The following is a 17635-nucleotide window of genomic DNA, read 5'->3' on the forward strand; positions in this document are numbered from 1 at the left end:
TCAGAGCCCACATGTCCAGGCTACATGACAATAGCAGAGTGGTGCAAGTAGTGGCTAATAGAAAAGTATTTCTAACAATGTATTTGGGTCTTATGTATAAAAATGATGCTCACAGGGACCAATGATTGGAGGAGAAGCCAGTTACATGAGGTTTACATATCATGTGACTGGGCTCTCCTACTCTGTGTTTTTTTTTCCTATTTGTTTGAATTGACTTTCTAAATGGGACCCTTATTGAAGAGGTTATGGATGCTATGAAGCAGTGGAGCAACCTTGTCAACCAGGGTTCCTCCAAAGGTTACAAGGGGTTCCTTCAACAAGGAGCAGTATTTGCCTCTCAGATAAGTTGCCACTGATTGTTTTAGCTATTTGTAAGAGGGTGGATTATTCCCACTGGCCTCAAATGTAAAGCACATTCTTCACTTTGACCATCACACTAATGTACAATGAGCTGTAAAGAAATACATTTTTAGCAGGGGTTTTAAATAGAAATAGTGCCTAAATTTATAATCAATATAACATTAGAGGGCACCATCATCCAATCATTGTATAGGAAAACCAAAGAGAAAAATAGGACAGAAAAACTCCAAAAGTGAACGTTCTCTGTATCCAAAGGATGCAGGATCCACATGTACAGAATATTTGAAAAATTCATTTTATATTATTACAGTGTTGTTTTAAAAACACATAAATAAAATCATCAATGTAGCATTAACAAAAAAAGCACCTATTTAGCCACATTTCACAAATGATGTTATAGAGCAGGGGTAGGCAACCTCGGCCCTCCAGCTGTGGTTAAACTACAAGTTACAGATGACATTGCAAGACCCTGATAATCACAGGTATGACTCCTAGAGGCAGAGGCATGATGGGATTTGTAGTTTCACCACAGCTGGAGGGACAAGGTTGCCTATCCCTGTTATAGAGCATCCAACAATAGACATAACAGATCTATAATAAGATACAAATTAATATTACTTATAGATTTTTAATTATTTGCAAAAGGCCACGCTTTAGATCAACAATCTCGGTTGCAGCCTCCCCTAAAAATAAGGCTCCCCTATCCGGAGCTTTACATACAAAAGATGATACTAAAACTGGGGTCAGTGGCGCTACCTATTATATGGGCATATATGCTACTATTATACCCTGACTATTTTTAATTGAACTGCATATAGCTATATGCCTATTGCAGAGAGAGTTAGGGGTGTTTAACATGCAGTGATATAAAAAGAACCACGCAATTTCTATACAACGTCCATGTGCTTATTTGCAAAAAATTTGTTTTTAGAGGGTATCAAACATACAGTGGTGTAAACAAAGGAAAGCCCCCTAATTCCACAAAAGGTGCGTATGCTGTGCTATATATTTGTGTATATATATATATATATATATATATATATATATATATATATATATATATATATATACAAAGTGTCTCCAATGATGTATGGTAAAAATACCACTTATAAATGATCCCTTGATCGTGGAGTAAGTTAATTATAAAGTGCAAAAAGTGCTCGATCTGAAATCAAAAATGCTTATGTGTACCACATAAGTACTATACAGTACAATAGATCCAAACACTACAGTAAACGCACGTAGACAACCTTTGTGAAGTATCCAAAATAGATAAAGGATTAATAGAAAATTATAAAATTATAAAAATTTGTACCAATATAATCCTTAGCACCTAGATTATACTCAAAAAAAAAACAAGCAAAAAAAAAAAAAATTTTTGGCAAATAAGCACATGCACGTTGTGTATAAATTGTGTGGTTCTTTTTATATCACTGCATGTTAAACACCCCTAGCTCTCTCTGCAATAGGCATATAGCTCTATGCAGTTAAATTAAAAATAGTCAGGGTATAATAGTAGAATATATGCCCATATAATAGGTAGCACCACTGACCACAGTTTTAGTAATATTACTTATAGAAACACATCACAAGATACAGTGCCTTGAAAAAGTATTGATACCACATTTTGTCATGTTACAACCAGAAACGTAAAAGTATTTTATTGGGATTTTATGTCATAAACCAACACAAAGTGGCACCTAGTTGTGAAGTGGAAGGAAAATGATAAATGTTTTTCAATTTTTTTTACAATTAAATATCTGAAAAGTGTGACTTGCATTTGCATTCAGCCCCCTTTACTCTGATACTAAAATCTAGTGGAACCAATTGCCTTCGGAATTCACCTAATTAGTAAATAGAGTCCACCTGTGTGCAATTTAATCTCAGTATAAATACAGATGTTCTGCAAAGCCCTCAGAGGTTTGTTAGAGGACCTTAGTGAACAAACAGCATCATGAAGGCCAAGGAACTCACCAGACAGGTCAGGGATAAAGTTGTGGAGAAGTTTAACGTAGGGTTAGGTTATAAAAAAAATATCCCAAACTATGAACGTCTCACGGAGCACTGTTCAACCCATCATCCAAAAATGGAAAGAGTATGGCACAACTGCAAACCTACCGAGACATGCTGGGCAAGGAGAGCAATAATCAGAGAAGCAGCAAAGAGGCCCATGGTAACTCTTGAGGAGTTCCATAGATTCACAGCTCAGGTGGGACAATCTGTCCACAGGACAACTATTAGTCATGCACTCCGCAAATCTGGCCTTTATGGAAGAGTGGCAAGAAGAAAGCCATTGTTGAAAGAAAGCCATAAGAAGTACCGTTTGCAGTTTGCTAGAAAGCCATGTGGGGGACACAGCAAACATGTGGAAGAAGGTGCTCTGGTCAGATGAGACCAAAATTAAATTTTTTGGCCTAAAAGCAAAATACTATGTGTGGCAATAAACTAACACTACACATCACCCTGAACACACCATCCCCACTGTGAAACATGGTGGTGGTAGCATCATCTTGTGGGGATGCTTTTCTTCAGCAGGGACAAGTAAGCTGGTCAGAGTTGATGGAAAGATGGATGGAGCCATATACAGGGCAATCTTAGAAGAAAACCTGTTAGAGTCTGCAAAAGACTTGAGACTGGGGCAGAGGTTCACCTGCCAGTAAGATAACAACCCTAAACATACAGCCAGAGCTACAATGGAATGATTTCGATCAAAACACATTCATGTGTTAGAATGGGCCAGTCAAAGTCCAGACCTAAATCCAATTGAGAATCCAATCAAAGAAGAATGGGCAAATAGGTCACTCTTTGGATGTGCAAAGCTGGTAGAGAAATACCCAAAAATACTTGCAGCTTTAAAAGGTGGTTCTACAAAGTATTGGCTGAATATAAATGCATGCCATACTTTTCAGATATTTATTTGTAAAAAATTCTGAAAACCATTTATCATTTTCCTTCCATTCCACAATTATGTACCACTTTGTGTTGGTCTATTGCATAAAATTCCAATAAAATACATTTATGTTTTTAGTTGAAACATGGCAAAATTAGGAAAATTTCAAGGGGTATGAATACTTTTTCAAGGCACTGTATATCATCCAGTCAAAATAATATATCATAGGAAAGCCTCTGTAGTGGATGGCGCCAATGTACTCAAATTGTAGGAGTCCAGACGGGAACCCAATAAATAGAGCACCCAGAAATATCCCCTGAGACAGACATGGGAGGCATAAGTGGAGCACAATTCTCCCAATGAGCTGATTTATTCATCACCAGGGGGTAAGTTCTCCCATGTTTAGTGGTAGAAGTGTCTCCACATATCTACCAACATATAGATAGAGTACCAACCCATATAGCTAAAAATGTAGGTAGATATAGGCCAGAGGGAGAGATGGAAAAGCACAAAATAGTCTAAGCCCCTGTACACATGGTCGGAGATTTTCGACAACCAAATCCGTCGGATTTTGTCCGTCGGATCTTGTCCAAAACTGTTGCATACACACGGTTGGACTAAGTTGTCGAAAAATCCGATCATTCAGAACGTGATGACGTAATTTTCGTTACGATGGGACTACGTTCAGGCTAGTAGCCAATAGCTTTGATGTAGGAATTCGATCTGAGCATGCGTGGCACTTTGTCCGATCAAAATTCTCTACACATGATCGGAGTATGTCCGATCGAACCAGTTGGTCGGAAAATATTTCCAACAATTTGGAAAATTGGGTCCGACGGATATTCCGACGGAATCTGTCTGATGCATACCACTCACAGTCGGATTATCCGACAACACGGTCCGATAGGACACATTCTCCGACCGTGTGTACAAGGCTTAAGAGGATCTCATTCACTAGGATGTTTTTTCAAGGGTTCCTCCATCATAAAGAGGTTAAGAAAGTAGAAGGTCTAACTACTGCTTCTACAATTACATAAACCTACAGAAAGGTAATGCTGACTGGCCACTAAATGGAGTGCATGCAAGAGAAAAAACAAATAACATGAATTTGGAGGCTTGGTAGGCCACAATATACAATCCGTTTACATCTACATTTAAAAAACACAATGTCAGTAACTCAATTCTGTATTCTTTCTAGATGGCTGGATGAAGGAGAGGATGATGGGAAGATTGTCAGGCGTTTGTCTGTCTCAAATGAAGCTGACCTTCCGGCCAGTAAGTAACCAAATAAAAACTGCTTGTTTATGTAATTTAAATGGGTAATTTTGATCTATTATACAATTGTTCTTCAATCCACAGGACAAGAATTTGAACTAAAGAAAAAGGAAATGGTATGGAACTGTGTTAATCATTAATGGCATGCTAATTTATTTAATAATGTATTATATACATTTTAAAGCACTCTAAAAACATCATGTATTTTTATTCTGAACTCTTAATATAGTGGGATGCAGAGAAATGGAAATATCAGCATGAAAACAGTTTGCAGTTTTACTCTAAATCAACAAAGAAATTTATCCGCATCACTCCAGATGGCAGGGTAGATGCACTCGGAGACAAAAAAGATAAATATGGTAAATATTCCCTTAATATCAAACTCTATATTTTTTTCCGATGATAGTGGCACAAAGAATATATATACTACACAGCACACAGGAGAAAATCACTTAAAATTATTATTAATATTATTTTATTATTAACCACTTTCAGACCGGACCATTTTGCTGGTCAATGACCAGAGGTCTTTTTACAATTTGGCACTGCGCTGCTTTAACTGGTAATTGCGCGGTCATGCAATGTTGTACCCAAACAAAATTTGCGTCCTTTTTTTCCCACAAATAGAGCTTTCTTTTAAAGGTCTAATCTGGCAGAGGTATGCGCTCAAAACAATTGATTTGCTTACCTCTACTCCCAGCGCTCAAAGGGTGCAGTCAACTTACTCCCACCTGGGGATGGTTCTTAATACTTAGCTGCCGTTATAAAATAAAACTTATCATGCATAAAAAACAAAAGAATTGGTTAACCTGAGAATTCAAATATAACCACTAACAGCGCTGATACCACATCTCCATATACAACAAACAATTTGTCTATGTTGAGCATGTAGTACTTTTAAAAAAACCAGCAAGTCTTTTAACAAGATTGGTGTCCAAACACCAAGTATTAAAGAACCAGCAAAACTTTTGTCAGGAATTAATGTCCATACACCAAGAGATCACACTCTATTCCTCATCAATGAGTACTGTCCTTCATATTCATATTCATACAATCTTCTCAGATATCTGGGTGTGTATGGGTATGGTCCTACACCTTCACCATGGGCTGTTCCACCTCCGTGAATATGTATATAGATGGCTGCTTACCAGATTCCAATCACTTTAGAGCCTATCTCCACTATGTGGAACTCCTCTGTCTGGTTCTGTGTGTCCCGCTGATTGCTCTCACTCGTCTTCTGCCACTTCCAGCAAGGTCTCCTCGCTACTTCCTGACTCCAGGAGTCTCTGTTAGTGGTTATATTTGAATTCTCAGGTTAACCAATTCTTTTGTTTTTTCTTTTAAAGGTATTTGACTGACTCTGCTATTTTTATTTTTTGCGATATAAACGTAAAAAGACCGCAAATTTTGAAAAAAAATGATATTTTCTACTTTTTGTTATTAGAAAAATCCAATAAACTTTAGTTTAAATAATAGTAAATAAATTTTAGTCATACATTTAGGCCAAAATGTATTCAGCCACATGTCTTTGGTAAAAAAAAAGTCAATAACTGTATATTTATTGGTTTGCGCAAAAGTTGTCACATCTACAAACTAAGGTACGTTTTCTGGAATTTACGCAGCTTTTAGTTTATGACTGCCTATCTCATTTCTTGAGGTGCTAAAATGGCAGGGCAGTACAAAACCCCCCCAAATGACCCCATTTTGGAAAGTAGATACCCTAAGGAAATTGATAAGAGGCATGTTGAGCCCATTGAATATTTTATTTTTTTGCCTCAAGCGATTGAATAATGACAAAGTTGTCACTAAATGATATATTGCTCACACATGCCATGGTTATATGTGGAATTGTACCCCAAAATATATTCTGCTGCTTCTCCTAAGTATGGGGATACCACATGTGGTCGACTTTTTGGAAGCCTAGCCGCGTACGGGGCCCCGAAAGCCAAGCACCGCCTTCAGGATTTCTAAGGGCATACATTTGTAATTTCACTCCTCACTACCTATCACAGTTTTGAAGGCCAGAAAATGCCAAGATGGCACAAAACCCCCACAAATGACCCCATTTTAGAAAGTAGACACCCCAAGCTATTTGCTGAGAGGCATGTTGAGTCCATGGAATATTTTATATTTGGCACAAGTTGCGGGAAAATTATTTATTATATTATAATAATATATATATATATAATATTATTTATTTATTTATTTATTTTTTCACAAAGTTGTCACTAAATGATATATTGCTCACACATGCTATGGGCATATGTGAAATGACACCCCAAAATAAGTTCTGCTGCTTCTCCTGAGTACGGCGATACCACATATACTTAGGGAGCCTAGCCGCGTACGGGGCCCCGAAAACCAAGCACCGCCTTCAGGCTTTCTAAGGGCGTAAATTTTTGACTTCACTCCTCACTACCTATTACAGTTTTGAAGGCCATAAAATGCCAAGATGGCACAAAACCCCCACAAATGACCCCATTTTAGAAAGTAGACACCCTAAGCTATTTGCTGAGAGGCATGTTGAGTCCATGGAATATTTTATATTTTGCCACAAGTTGCCGGAAAATTACAAACTTTTTTTTTATTTATTTTTTTCACAAAGTTGTCACTAAATGATATATTGCTCACGCATGCCATGGGCATATGTGAAATGACACCCCAAAATAAATTCTGCTGCTTCTCCTGAGTACGGGGATACCACATGTGTGGGATTTTTTGGGAGCCTAGCCGCGTACGGGGCCCCGAAAGCCAAGAACCGCCTTCAGGTTTTCTAAGGGCGTAAATTTTTGACTTCACTCCTCACTACCTATTACAGATTTGAAGGCCATAAAATGCCAAGATGGCACAAAACCCCCACAAATGACCCCATTTTAGAAAGTAGACACCCCAAGCTATTTGCTGAGAGGCATGTTGAGTCCATGGAATATTTTATATTTGGCACAAGTTGCGGGAAAATTACAAACTTTTATTTATTTTTTATTTTTTTCACAAAGTTGTCACTAAATGATATATTGCTCACACATGCTATGGGCATATGTGAAATGACACCCCAAAATAAGTTCTGCTGCTTTTCCTGAGTACGGGGATACTACATATGTGGGACTTTTTGGGAGCCTAGCCGCGTACGGGCCCCGAAAACCAAGCACCGCCTTCAGGCTTTCTAAGGGCGTAAATTTTTGACTTCACTCCTCACTACCTATTACAGTTTTGAAGGCCATAAAATGCCAAGATGGCACAAACCCCCCCCAAATGACCCCATTTTGGAAAGTAGACACCCCTAGGTACACTAGTGAGACTCACAGGTAAACAAGCACCTAGGCTGTCAGCTACTGTATCAAAACGCTACAAGAAAAACTGTTAGCGATCGCAGGGATCAGGCAAACGCTGCAGTTATGTGTGTTGTGTTTTGTAAGTGACAGTGATCGATCGATACTGCACTTGGGTGGGCTGGTCTGGGCTTGGCGGAGGGGCTAAACGCAGGTGCTAGCAGGTATCTGGGCTGATCCCGCTAACAATGCGTTTTGGGAAACCTAAACTGCTGGCGACGCTAATATAGATCTGATCAGATACTATATTACTAAGGGAGGTGTATGCTTTGTGCGTGGGTGTTAGCGGTACTGGCACTAACCTGACGCTGCCTGGGGCGACACAGACCTTATCTGACCCTCAAACTTATATCACCCGCCGGGTGATCAGGGGGTTAAACCTTTATTAGGTAATAAATGGCGGGTGCCCTGAAACTATAAAAAAATAACTAACCAACCAGCGTCACCTGTAACAGTTATATGGTGATCACTGGTGAAAGGGTTAACTAGGGGGCAATCAGGGGGCTTTATGCGGTAGTATATGGGGGTCCCTGGCGCTATAAAACGCTGCGGCGAACCTAAATACCTACCTGCCTAACTAGCGTCACCTGTGACACTAATACAGCGATCAGAAAAATGATTGCTTATTAGGCTGGGTTCACACTGGAGCGATGCGGGAACGCCACGAATCCGCGGCGGGTTCCCGCATCGCATGCCTCCCGGCGGCAGTTCACACTGCCCTATGCGAACTGCTGGGAGTGGCAGTGAAATGTTAATGACACCCCCAGATCAGTTCGCAAATCGCAGTGCGATCTGCAAACTCGGATCGCATGGTGTGAACACCCATGCGATCCGATTCTGCTGCGGACCAAAAAAAGGGTCCCGTGTGAATTTGCGGCGGGTGCGGCGGGTGTGACGCAAATTCAGCCATACTATCTGTATGGCTGAACTCGAATCGCACAGAGATCGGATGTGATTTGCACTGCAGTGCGGTGCGAATCACATCCGTTCTCATAAACCGCTGCAATGTGAACCCAGCCTTAGTGACACTGGCGACGGGGGGTGATCACGGGGTTAAACCTTTATTGGGGGGGTTAGGGGGGTACCTTAGAACTAAAGGGGGCTAACCCTAACTGCCCTAACAGTTATTACAGTCACAAATGACACCAATGCAAAAAAAATAAAAAATGCAATTGGTGTCACTGTGACTGGGGGGGCAGGGGTGATTGGGGGGGTGATCGGGGGTGAAGGGGGGGTGAGAGTGTGCCTGGCATGTTCTACTGTGTAGTGTCGTGTTGGTGCAACTCACCGATCCTCTCTCCTCGGTGCCGGAACGAAAAATACCGACATGGAGGAGAGATTACATCACTTCCTCTGCCTGTGTTTACATTACAGGAGAGGAAGTGATGTCACGCCTCACTTCCATTCGTCAGGAGCGATCGCGAGGGGGCGGCCATGAACGAATGGCCGCCCCCTCATCCCGGATCGCTCCTGAACGGATACCCACCGCCGCTGGCACCGGGGGGGGCCCAATCGGGCCCCCCACCCGCGGGAAGGCAGGGACGTACAGGTACGCCCATATGCCTGCCCGTGCCATTCTGTCGACGTACATCGTCGTGCGGTGGTCGGCAAGTGGTTAATATACAGAATTTAAGTAGCACCAAGACTTTGCACAGCATTGTACCAAAAAAAAAGAGAAGCAATACAGTTACAATAAAATTCAATACAACAGGATTCAGAGGACCTTGCTTGTGAGCAGGGATTTGCGAAACAGTTCGGCCCGAGCATAAGTTCGGGCCGAACTTTGGTGGTTCGAACGTTCGGCTAACAACGAACATTATGTGGTGTTCGCAGCAAATTCGAAAGCTGCGGAACCCCCATTAAAGTCTATGGGACACTAACATGAAAAACCAAAAGTGCTAATTTTAAAGGCTTATATGAAAGTTATTTTCATAAAAAGTGTCGGGGACCCGAGTCCTGCCCAGGGGACATGTCTCAATGCAAAAAAAAGTTTTAAAAACAGCTGTTTTTTCGGGAGCAGTGATTTTAATAATGCTTAAAGTGAAACAATAAAAATTAAATATTCCTTTAAATATTGTGCCTGGGGGGTGTCTATTGTATGCCTGTAAAGTGGCGCAGTTTTCCCATGTTTAGAACAGTACCACAGCAAAATTATATTTCTAAAGGAAAAAGTCATTTAAAACTGATTGTGGCTGAAATGAATTGTCTCAGCAGTATAGCTAAAACTTATTGAAAAAAACTACTAGTTCATTAGCAGGCCCTTTGGGTCTGGTATGAATATTAAGGGGAACCCTGAACCAAAATTAAAAAAAGAAAATTGCGTGGGGGTCCCCCCAAAATCCATACCAGGCCCTTCAGTATGTGTATTATGGGGAACCCTGCACCAAATAAAAAAACAAATGGCATAGGAGTCCCCCACAAAATCCATACCAGACCGTTAAGGTCTGCTATGGATTTTAAGGGGAGCCCTGCGCCAATTTTTTTTCAAAAAATGGTGCAGGGTCCCCCCCAAAATCCATATCAGACCCTTTATCCGAGCACGCAACCTGGCAGGCCACAGGAAAAGAGGGGGGATGAGAGAGCACCCCCCTCCTGAACTGTACCAGGCCACATGCCCTTAACATGGGGAGGATGCTTTGGGGTCCCCCCCAAAACATCTTGTCCCCATGTTGATGGGAACAAGGGCCTTATCCCCACAACTCTTGCCCGGTGGTTGTGGGGGTCTGCGAGCAGGAAGCTTATTGGAATCTGGAAGCTCCCTATTTGAATTGGTAACGGGTACATTGTACCCCTACCATTTCACAAAAAAAGTGTCAAAAATAGTAAAAAAGACAGGAGACACTTTGGGACAAGTTGTGGGGATGAGGCCCTTGTTCCCCATCAACATGGGGACAAGATGCTTTGGGGGGACCCCAAAGCATCCTCCCCATGTTGAGGGCATGTGACCTGGTACGGTTTAGAAGGAGGGGCGCTTTCTCGTGCCCCCTCTTTTCCTGTGGCCTGCCAGGTTGCATGCTTGGATAAGGTCTGGTATGGATCTTGAGGGGACCCCAGGCCATTTTTTTTACATTTTGGCACAGGGTTCACCATAAAATCTATACCAGACCTGTAAGGTCTGGTATGGATTTTGGGGGGGGACTCCTATGACTTTTTTTTTTTAATTTGGCGCAGGGTTATCCTTAACCAGTTGCCGACCGCCGCACGCCGATGTACGTCGGTACAATGGCACGGGCAGGCATAAGGACATACATGTACGTCCCTTGCCTCCCGCGGGTCGGGGGCCCGATCGGGCCCCCGCCCGGTGCCTGCGGCGGTCGGTTTTCGTCCGGGAGCGATCCGGGACGAGGGGGCGGCCATTCATTCATGGCCACCCCCTCGCGATCGCTCCCGACGAATAGAAATCCCCGGTGACATCACTTCCTCTCCTGTAATGTAAACACAGGAGAGGAAGTGATGTATTCTCTCCTCCGTGTCGGTATTTTCCGTTCCGACACGGAGGAGAGCGGATCGGTGAGTTGCACCAACACTCTACACACACAGTAGAACATGCCAGGCACACTCACACCCCCCCTTTACCCCCGATCACCCCCCCAATTACCCCTGCCCCCCAGTCACAGTGACACCAATGTCATTTTTTTTTTTTTTTTTTTGCATTGGTGTCATTTGTGACTGTAATAACTGTTAGGGCAGTTAGAGTTAGCCCCCTTTAGTTCTAATGTACCCCCCTAACCCCCCCAATAAAGGTTTAACCCCGTGATCACCCCCCGTCGCCAGTGTCACTAAGGCTGGGTTCACATTGCAGCGGTTTATGAGAACGAATGTGATTCGCACCGCACTGCAGTGCAAATCACATCCGATCTCTGTGCGATTCGAGTTCAGCCATTCGCCGCACCCGCCGCACCCGCCACACCCGCCGCACCCGCCGCAAATTCGCACGGGACCCTTTTTTTGGCCCGCAGCAGAATCGGATCGCATGGGTGTTCACACCATGCGATCCGAGTTTGCAGATCGCACTGCGATATGCGAACTGATCTGGGGGTGTCAGTAACATTTCACTGACACTCCCAGCAGTTCGCATAGGGCAGTGTGAACTGCCGCCGGGAGGCATGCGATGCGGGAACCCGCCGCGGATTCGTGCGTTCCCGCATCGCTCCAGTGTGAACCCAGCCTAATAAGCGATAATTTTTCTGATCGCCGTATTAGTGTCACAGGTGACGCTAGTTAGGCAGGTAGGTATTTAGGTTCGCCGCAGCTTTTTATAGCGCCAGGGACCCCCATATACTACCGCATAAAGCCCCCTGATTGCCCCCTAGTTAACCCTTTCACCAGTGATCACCATATAACTGTTACAGGTGACGCTGGTTGGTTAGTTATTTTTTTATAGTTTCAGGGCACCCGCCATTTATTACCTAATAAAGGTTTAACCCCCTGATCACCCGGCGGGTGTCATTTGTGACTAATAACTGTTAGGGCAGTTAGGGTTAGCCCCCTTTAGTTCTAAGGTACCCCCCTAACCCCCCCAATAAAGGTTTAACCCCGTGATCACCCCCCGTCGCCAGTGTCACTAAGGCTGGGTTCACATTGCAGCGGTTTATGAGAACGGATGTGATTCGCACCGCACTGCAGTGCAAATCACATCCGATCTCTGTGCGATTCGAGTTCAGCCATTCGCCGCACCCGCCGCACCCGCCGCAAATTCGCACGGGACCCTTTTTTTGGCCCGCAGCAGAATCGGATCGCATGGGTGTTCACACCATGCGATCTGAGTTTGCAGATCGCACTGCGATATGTGAACTGATCTGGGGGTGTCAGTAACATTTCACTGACACTCCCAGCAGTTCGCATAGGGCAGTGTGAACTGCCGCCGGGAGGCATGCGATGCGGGAACCCGCCGCGCATTCGTGGCGTTCCCGCATCGCTCCAGTGTGAACCCAGCCTAATAAGCGATCGTTTTTCTGATCGCTGTATTAGTGTCACAGGTGACGCTAGTTAGGCAGGTAGGTATTTAGGTTCGCTGCAGCTTTTTATAGCGCCAGGGACCCCCATATACTACCGCATAAAGCCCCCTAATTGCCCCCTAGTTAACCCTTTCACCAGTGATCACCATATAACTGTTACAGGTGACGCTGGTTGGTTAGTTATTTTTTTTATAGTTTCAGGGCACCCGCCATTTATTACCTAGTCTCACTAGTGTACCCCTAAATTTAGGGGTGTCTACTTTCCAAAATGGGGTCATTTGGGGGGGTTTGTGCCATCTTGGCATTTTATGGCCTTCAAAACTGTAACGCCCTTAGAAAGCCTGAAGGCGGTGCTTGGTTTTCGGGGCCCCGTACGCGGCTAGGCTCCCAAAAAGTCCCACATATGTGGTATCCCCGTACTCAGGAGAAGCAGCAGAATTTATTTTGGGGTGTCATTTCACATATGCCCATGGCATGCGTGAGCAATATATCATTTAGTGACAACTTTGTGAAAAAAAAAAAAAAAAAAAAAAAAGTTTGTAATTTTCCCGCAACTTGTGGCAAAATATAAAATATTCCATGGACTCAACATGCCTCTCAGCAAATAGCTTGGGGTGTCTACTTTCTAAAATGGGGTCATTTGTGGGGGTTTTGTGCCATCTTGGCATTTTATGGCCTTCAAAACTGTAATAGGTAGTGAGAAGTGAACTCAAAAATTTACGCCCTTAGAAAGCCTGAAGGCGGTGCTTGGTTTTCGGGGCCCCGTACGCGGCTAGGCTCCCAAAAAGTCCCACATATGTGGTATCCCCGTACTCAGGAGAAGCAGCAGAATTTATTTTGGGGTGTCATTTCACATATGCCCATGGCATGCATGAGCAATATATCATTTAGTGACAACTTTGTTAAAAAAAAAAAAAAAAAAAAAAAGTTTGTAATTTTCCCGCAACTTGTGGCAAAATATAAAATATTCCATGAACTCAACATGCCTCTCAGCAAATAGCTTGGGGTGTCTACTTTCTAAAATGGGGTCATTTGTGGGGGTTTTGTGCCATCTTGGCATTTTATGGCCTTCAAAACTGTAATAGGTAGTGAGAAGTGAACTCAAAAATTTACGCCCTTAGAAAGCCTGAAGGCGGTGCTTGGTTTTCGGGGCCCCGTACGCGGCTAGGCTCCCAAAAAGTCCCACATATGTGGTATCCCCGTACTCAGGAGAAGCAGCAGAATTTATTTTGGGGTGTCATTTCACATACGCCCATAGCATGTGTGAGCAATATATCATTTAGTGACAACTTTGTGTAAAAAAAAAAAAAAATTTTTTTTTTTGTCATTATTCAATCGCTTGAGGCAAAAAAATAAAATATTCAATGGGCTCAACATGCCTCTTATCAATTTCCTTAGGGGGTCTACTTTCCAAAATGGGGTCATTTGGGGGGGTTTTGTACTGCCCTGCCATTTTAGCACCTCAAGAAATGAGATAGGCAGTCGTAAACTAAAAGCTGCGTAAATTCCAGAAAACGTACCTTAGTTTGTAGATGTGACAACTTTTGCGCAAACCAATAAATATACAATTATTGACTTTTTTTTTACCAAAGACATGTGGCTGAATACATTTTGGCCTAAATGTATGACTAAAATTGAGTTTATTGGATTTTTCTAATAACAAAAAGTAGAAAATATCATTTTTTTTCAAAATTTGCGGTCTTTTTACGTTTATATCGCAAAAAATAAAAATCGCAGAGGCAATCAAATACCATCAAAAGAAAGCTCTATTTGTGGGAAGAAAAGGACGCAAATTTTGTTTGGGTACAACATTGCATGACCGCGCAATTACCAGTTAAAGCAGCGCAGTGCCAAAGTGTAAAAAGACCTCTGGTCATTTACCAGCAAAATGGTCCGGTCTGAAAGTGGTTAATATTCATACCAGACCCAAAGAGTCTGGTAATAAACTGGGGGGGATCCATGCTGTTTTTATTAATAAAATGTGTCTATATTGCTGAGCCCCGACAATTCATTACAGCCGCGATCAGTTTTAAATTACTTTTTTTCCTTTAGAAATGTCAGTTTGCTGTGGTAATGTTCTAAACACAGAAAAACTGTGCCACTTTATAGGCATACTATAGGCACCCTACAGGCACAATATTTAAAGAAATATTTCATTTTATTGTTTCACTTTAAGCATTATTAAAATCACTGCTCCTGAAAAAACAGCTGTTTTTAAAACTTTTTTTTGCATTGATACATGTCCCCTGGGGCAGGACCCGGGTCCCCCTATACAGGTCTACAGGTCCCTGAACACTTTTTATGACAATAACTTGCATATAAGCCTTTAAAATTAGCACTTTTGATTTTTTATGTTTGTGTTCCATAGTTTTTAATGGTGTTCATGTGTTCGTCCAAATTTTTTGCCTGTTCGCAAGTTCTGGTGCGAACTGAACCGGGGGGGGGAGGGGGGGGGTTCAGCTCATCCTTACTTGTGAAAGCTTGCCATCTAGAAGGGAGGGTTAAGTGATACAAAGGGTAATAAATGTGAGGGATGAGCTGATAGGGAAAGTTCAGTTTATTAGGTGTAGGTGGAATAGGCCTTCCTATGATGAGATGAGTTTTCCGGGATCTCCTACTAGTGGACAGAGTTGGAGATAGCAACCAGGCAGATCAGTGGGGAGTTCCAGAGGATGGGATCTGTAGAACTCCTGGATGTCAGCATGGGAGGAGGAGACAAGGGCGCTAGAGAGTAGGATGTCTTGGGAGGAGAAAAGAGGGTGGTTTAGGTGATATTTTGAAAAAATGTTATGGTATTCTGAGACACCATTTTAGGTAAAGTTGAAAATTAACATATACTAATCCTTACATATTACGAAATAATTTGACTTTTGAAGGAAATTAGCACATTTGAGAAAGACATTTTTCTGATCTCTAATTGAAGAACAGCATAGAGCAGGAATCTTCAAACTACGGCCCTCCAGCTGTTGCAGAACTACACATTCCACAAGGCATTGTGAAACTCTGACATTCACAGACATGACTAAGCATGATGGGCATTGTAGTTCCTGAACAACTGGAGGGCCATTGTTTGAAGACCCCTGATGTACAGGGTCAAAAATGGTAAATTGTAGTCCTAGTGTAATTACCAGCGCATCACATTGCCCAGAAAGAGTACATTTAATTATTACATTAGACAAAGCAACATTTCAAAGCCTCACAGGGCTTGTTTATCAGGCAAAGGTAACAGTCATTACTGTTGCCTGATGGAGGAGGCCTGTGAGGATCCATAACGTCACTTTGTTCTATGTGATAATTAAACAGGCTCTTTTTGGGCTTGCTGGTAATTATACAATAACAGCTATTTGCACGGCAGTACCATTCATAGTTTTTCTTACCTATTTATGGTCTGGAAACCATTTGAAATGCACCTGCATTTGCATTCTCTATAAATGAGAGATATGCACAAAACTTTGATTTATTTAGCTCCTTCTGACTTGAAATCTGTAAAGTTAACATTCCCAAGCTCAATGTCCAGCAATTTTAATAAATGTTCTCCCTTTGAGAGCTGCCAGACTATACCTCGTGTGACTGGTGGCTAACAATTCCCAACTGTCTCCAACAGTTCCAGTCCTCACCGATGATTGGGATTTAGATCAGAGTGGTCCCAGTTTGAGGATTTCCTGACATTGACATGCATTTATTTGACAAAATAAGCCTTCAGTCTACAGACTGCACTGCAGATGCCACTGCAGCCTAGTGGCAGCACTTATCTGCTTGGTACTATAATTGTCAGATACAATTAGAGCAGTTAAAAGTTATATAAATAGAAAAAAATACGTTTGTGTGCATTAATCTCTTGTAATATAAACAACCAAATGTAGCACACTTACTAAGGAGCCACAGGTGAACTGGATCCCCCACTCCTGTGCAGCCAGGCACACCAAATTTTCGCATGCACTCTAGAGTCAGAGAATTGACAGTGACTTTCTTTGTTATTTATTAAGGGTTAACATTTTGGATAAGGATGGGAGGTTATGGGATGCCCACTTGGCTTCAGCAACAAACTTTGGCAACAACTTCAGGAACATCTTCCTATGTACAGTCAATATACAGTCTCCAGAGGAGCTGTCAGGATGAGTCATCCAGCCCTGATTCACTGAACCCCGACCCAGATTCAACAGCTTACTAGATGGTGCTACACAAAAATTATTTATAAAAAGCTGTGTACCATAACAAAAATAAAATGCCTTATATGACCTTAAAAATTATAGAAACAAAATAGGCATTCCAATTAGAAATAGGATTATAGTCAAGTTGCTGATGTATATTTGGACTAGGCATTTATACATTAATAAACTACAGTAATCAAAGGGTTAATAACACTACTGACTACAATTTTTGTAAAAGGCCCAAACAGTAACATTTTCTATTTGAAGAGACAGAAGAGTTAGGTACAGAAGTCTAACGCCATGTTTTATGACCAAGCTGGTCCAAGCAAACAATTTCCTTCACTACCAGATGTAGTGGCTGTCAGCCCTTAGCTACATACAGAATATAGCTCTTTGTTCCAGCAGCATGACAGAGACTTCCCATCCTATTCCTGGAAAAAAAAAAAGAGTCAGGTTGAGTGCAGGTCAGCCATTCACAGGAAGTTTTGTATTTTCTAAATGAATGCAAAGCTTTCCCTGATTGGCTTAGGTGGAGATTGTGATATCATCCGCCTCCTCTCTACCTTAGCCAATCAGAAGAAGGTTTGTATTCATCCAGAAAATACAAAGCTTCCTATGAATGGCCAAGCAGTCCATTGGCTGTCATCAGGAGAAAGATGGCATATGAGCTGG

The 17635-nt window shown here is 42.2% G+C and overlaps 1 protein-coding gene across 2 annotated transcripts in view; it reads left to right on the forward strand.

Moving 5' to 3' along the window:
* RP1 (RP1 axonemal microtubule associated) overlaps positions 1-17635 on the forward strand; it is a 612495-nt gene that overhangs the window by 140273 nt on the left and 454587 nt on the right. For both annotated transcript variants that reach the window (XM_077492703.1, XM_077492704.1), the window contains exons 10-12: positions 4449-4525; positions 4610-4641; positions 4755-4884. In XM_077492703.1, the coding sequence (XP_077348829.1) occupies positions 4449-4525; positions 4610-4641; positions 4755-4884 (239 nt within the window). The remainder of the gene's footprint in view (positions 1-4448; positions 4526-4609; positions 4642-4754; positions 4885-17635) is intronic.

Source organism: Lithobates pipiens, unplaced genomic scaffold (genome assembly GCF_037356315.1).
Source record: "Lithobates pipiens isolate NorthernLeopardFrog02 unplaced genomic scaffold, aLitPip1_a1.2 Scaffold_19, whole genome shotgun sequence".
Lineage (NCBI taxonomy): Eukaryota > Metazoa > Chordata > Amphibia > Anura > Ranidae > Lithobates > Lithobates pipiens.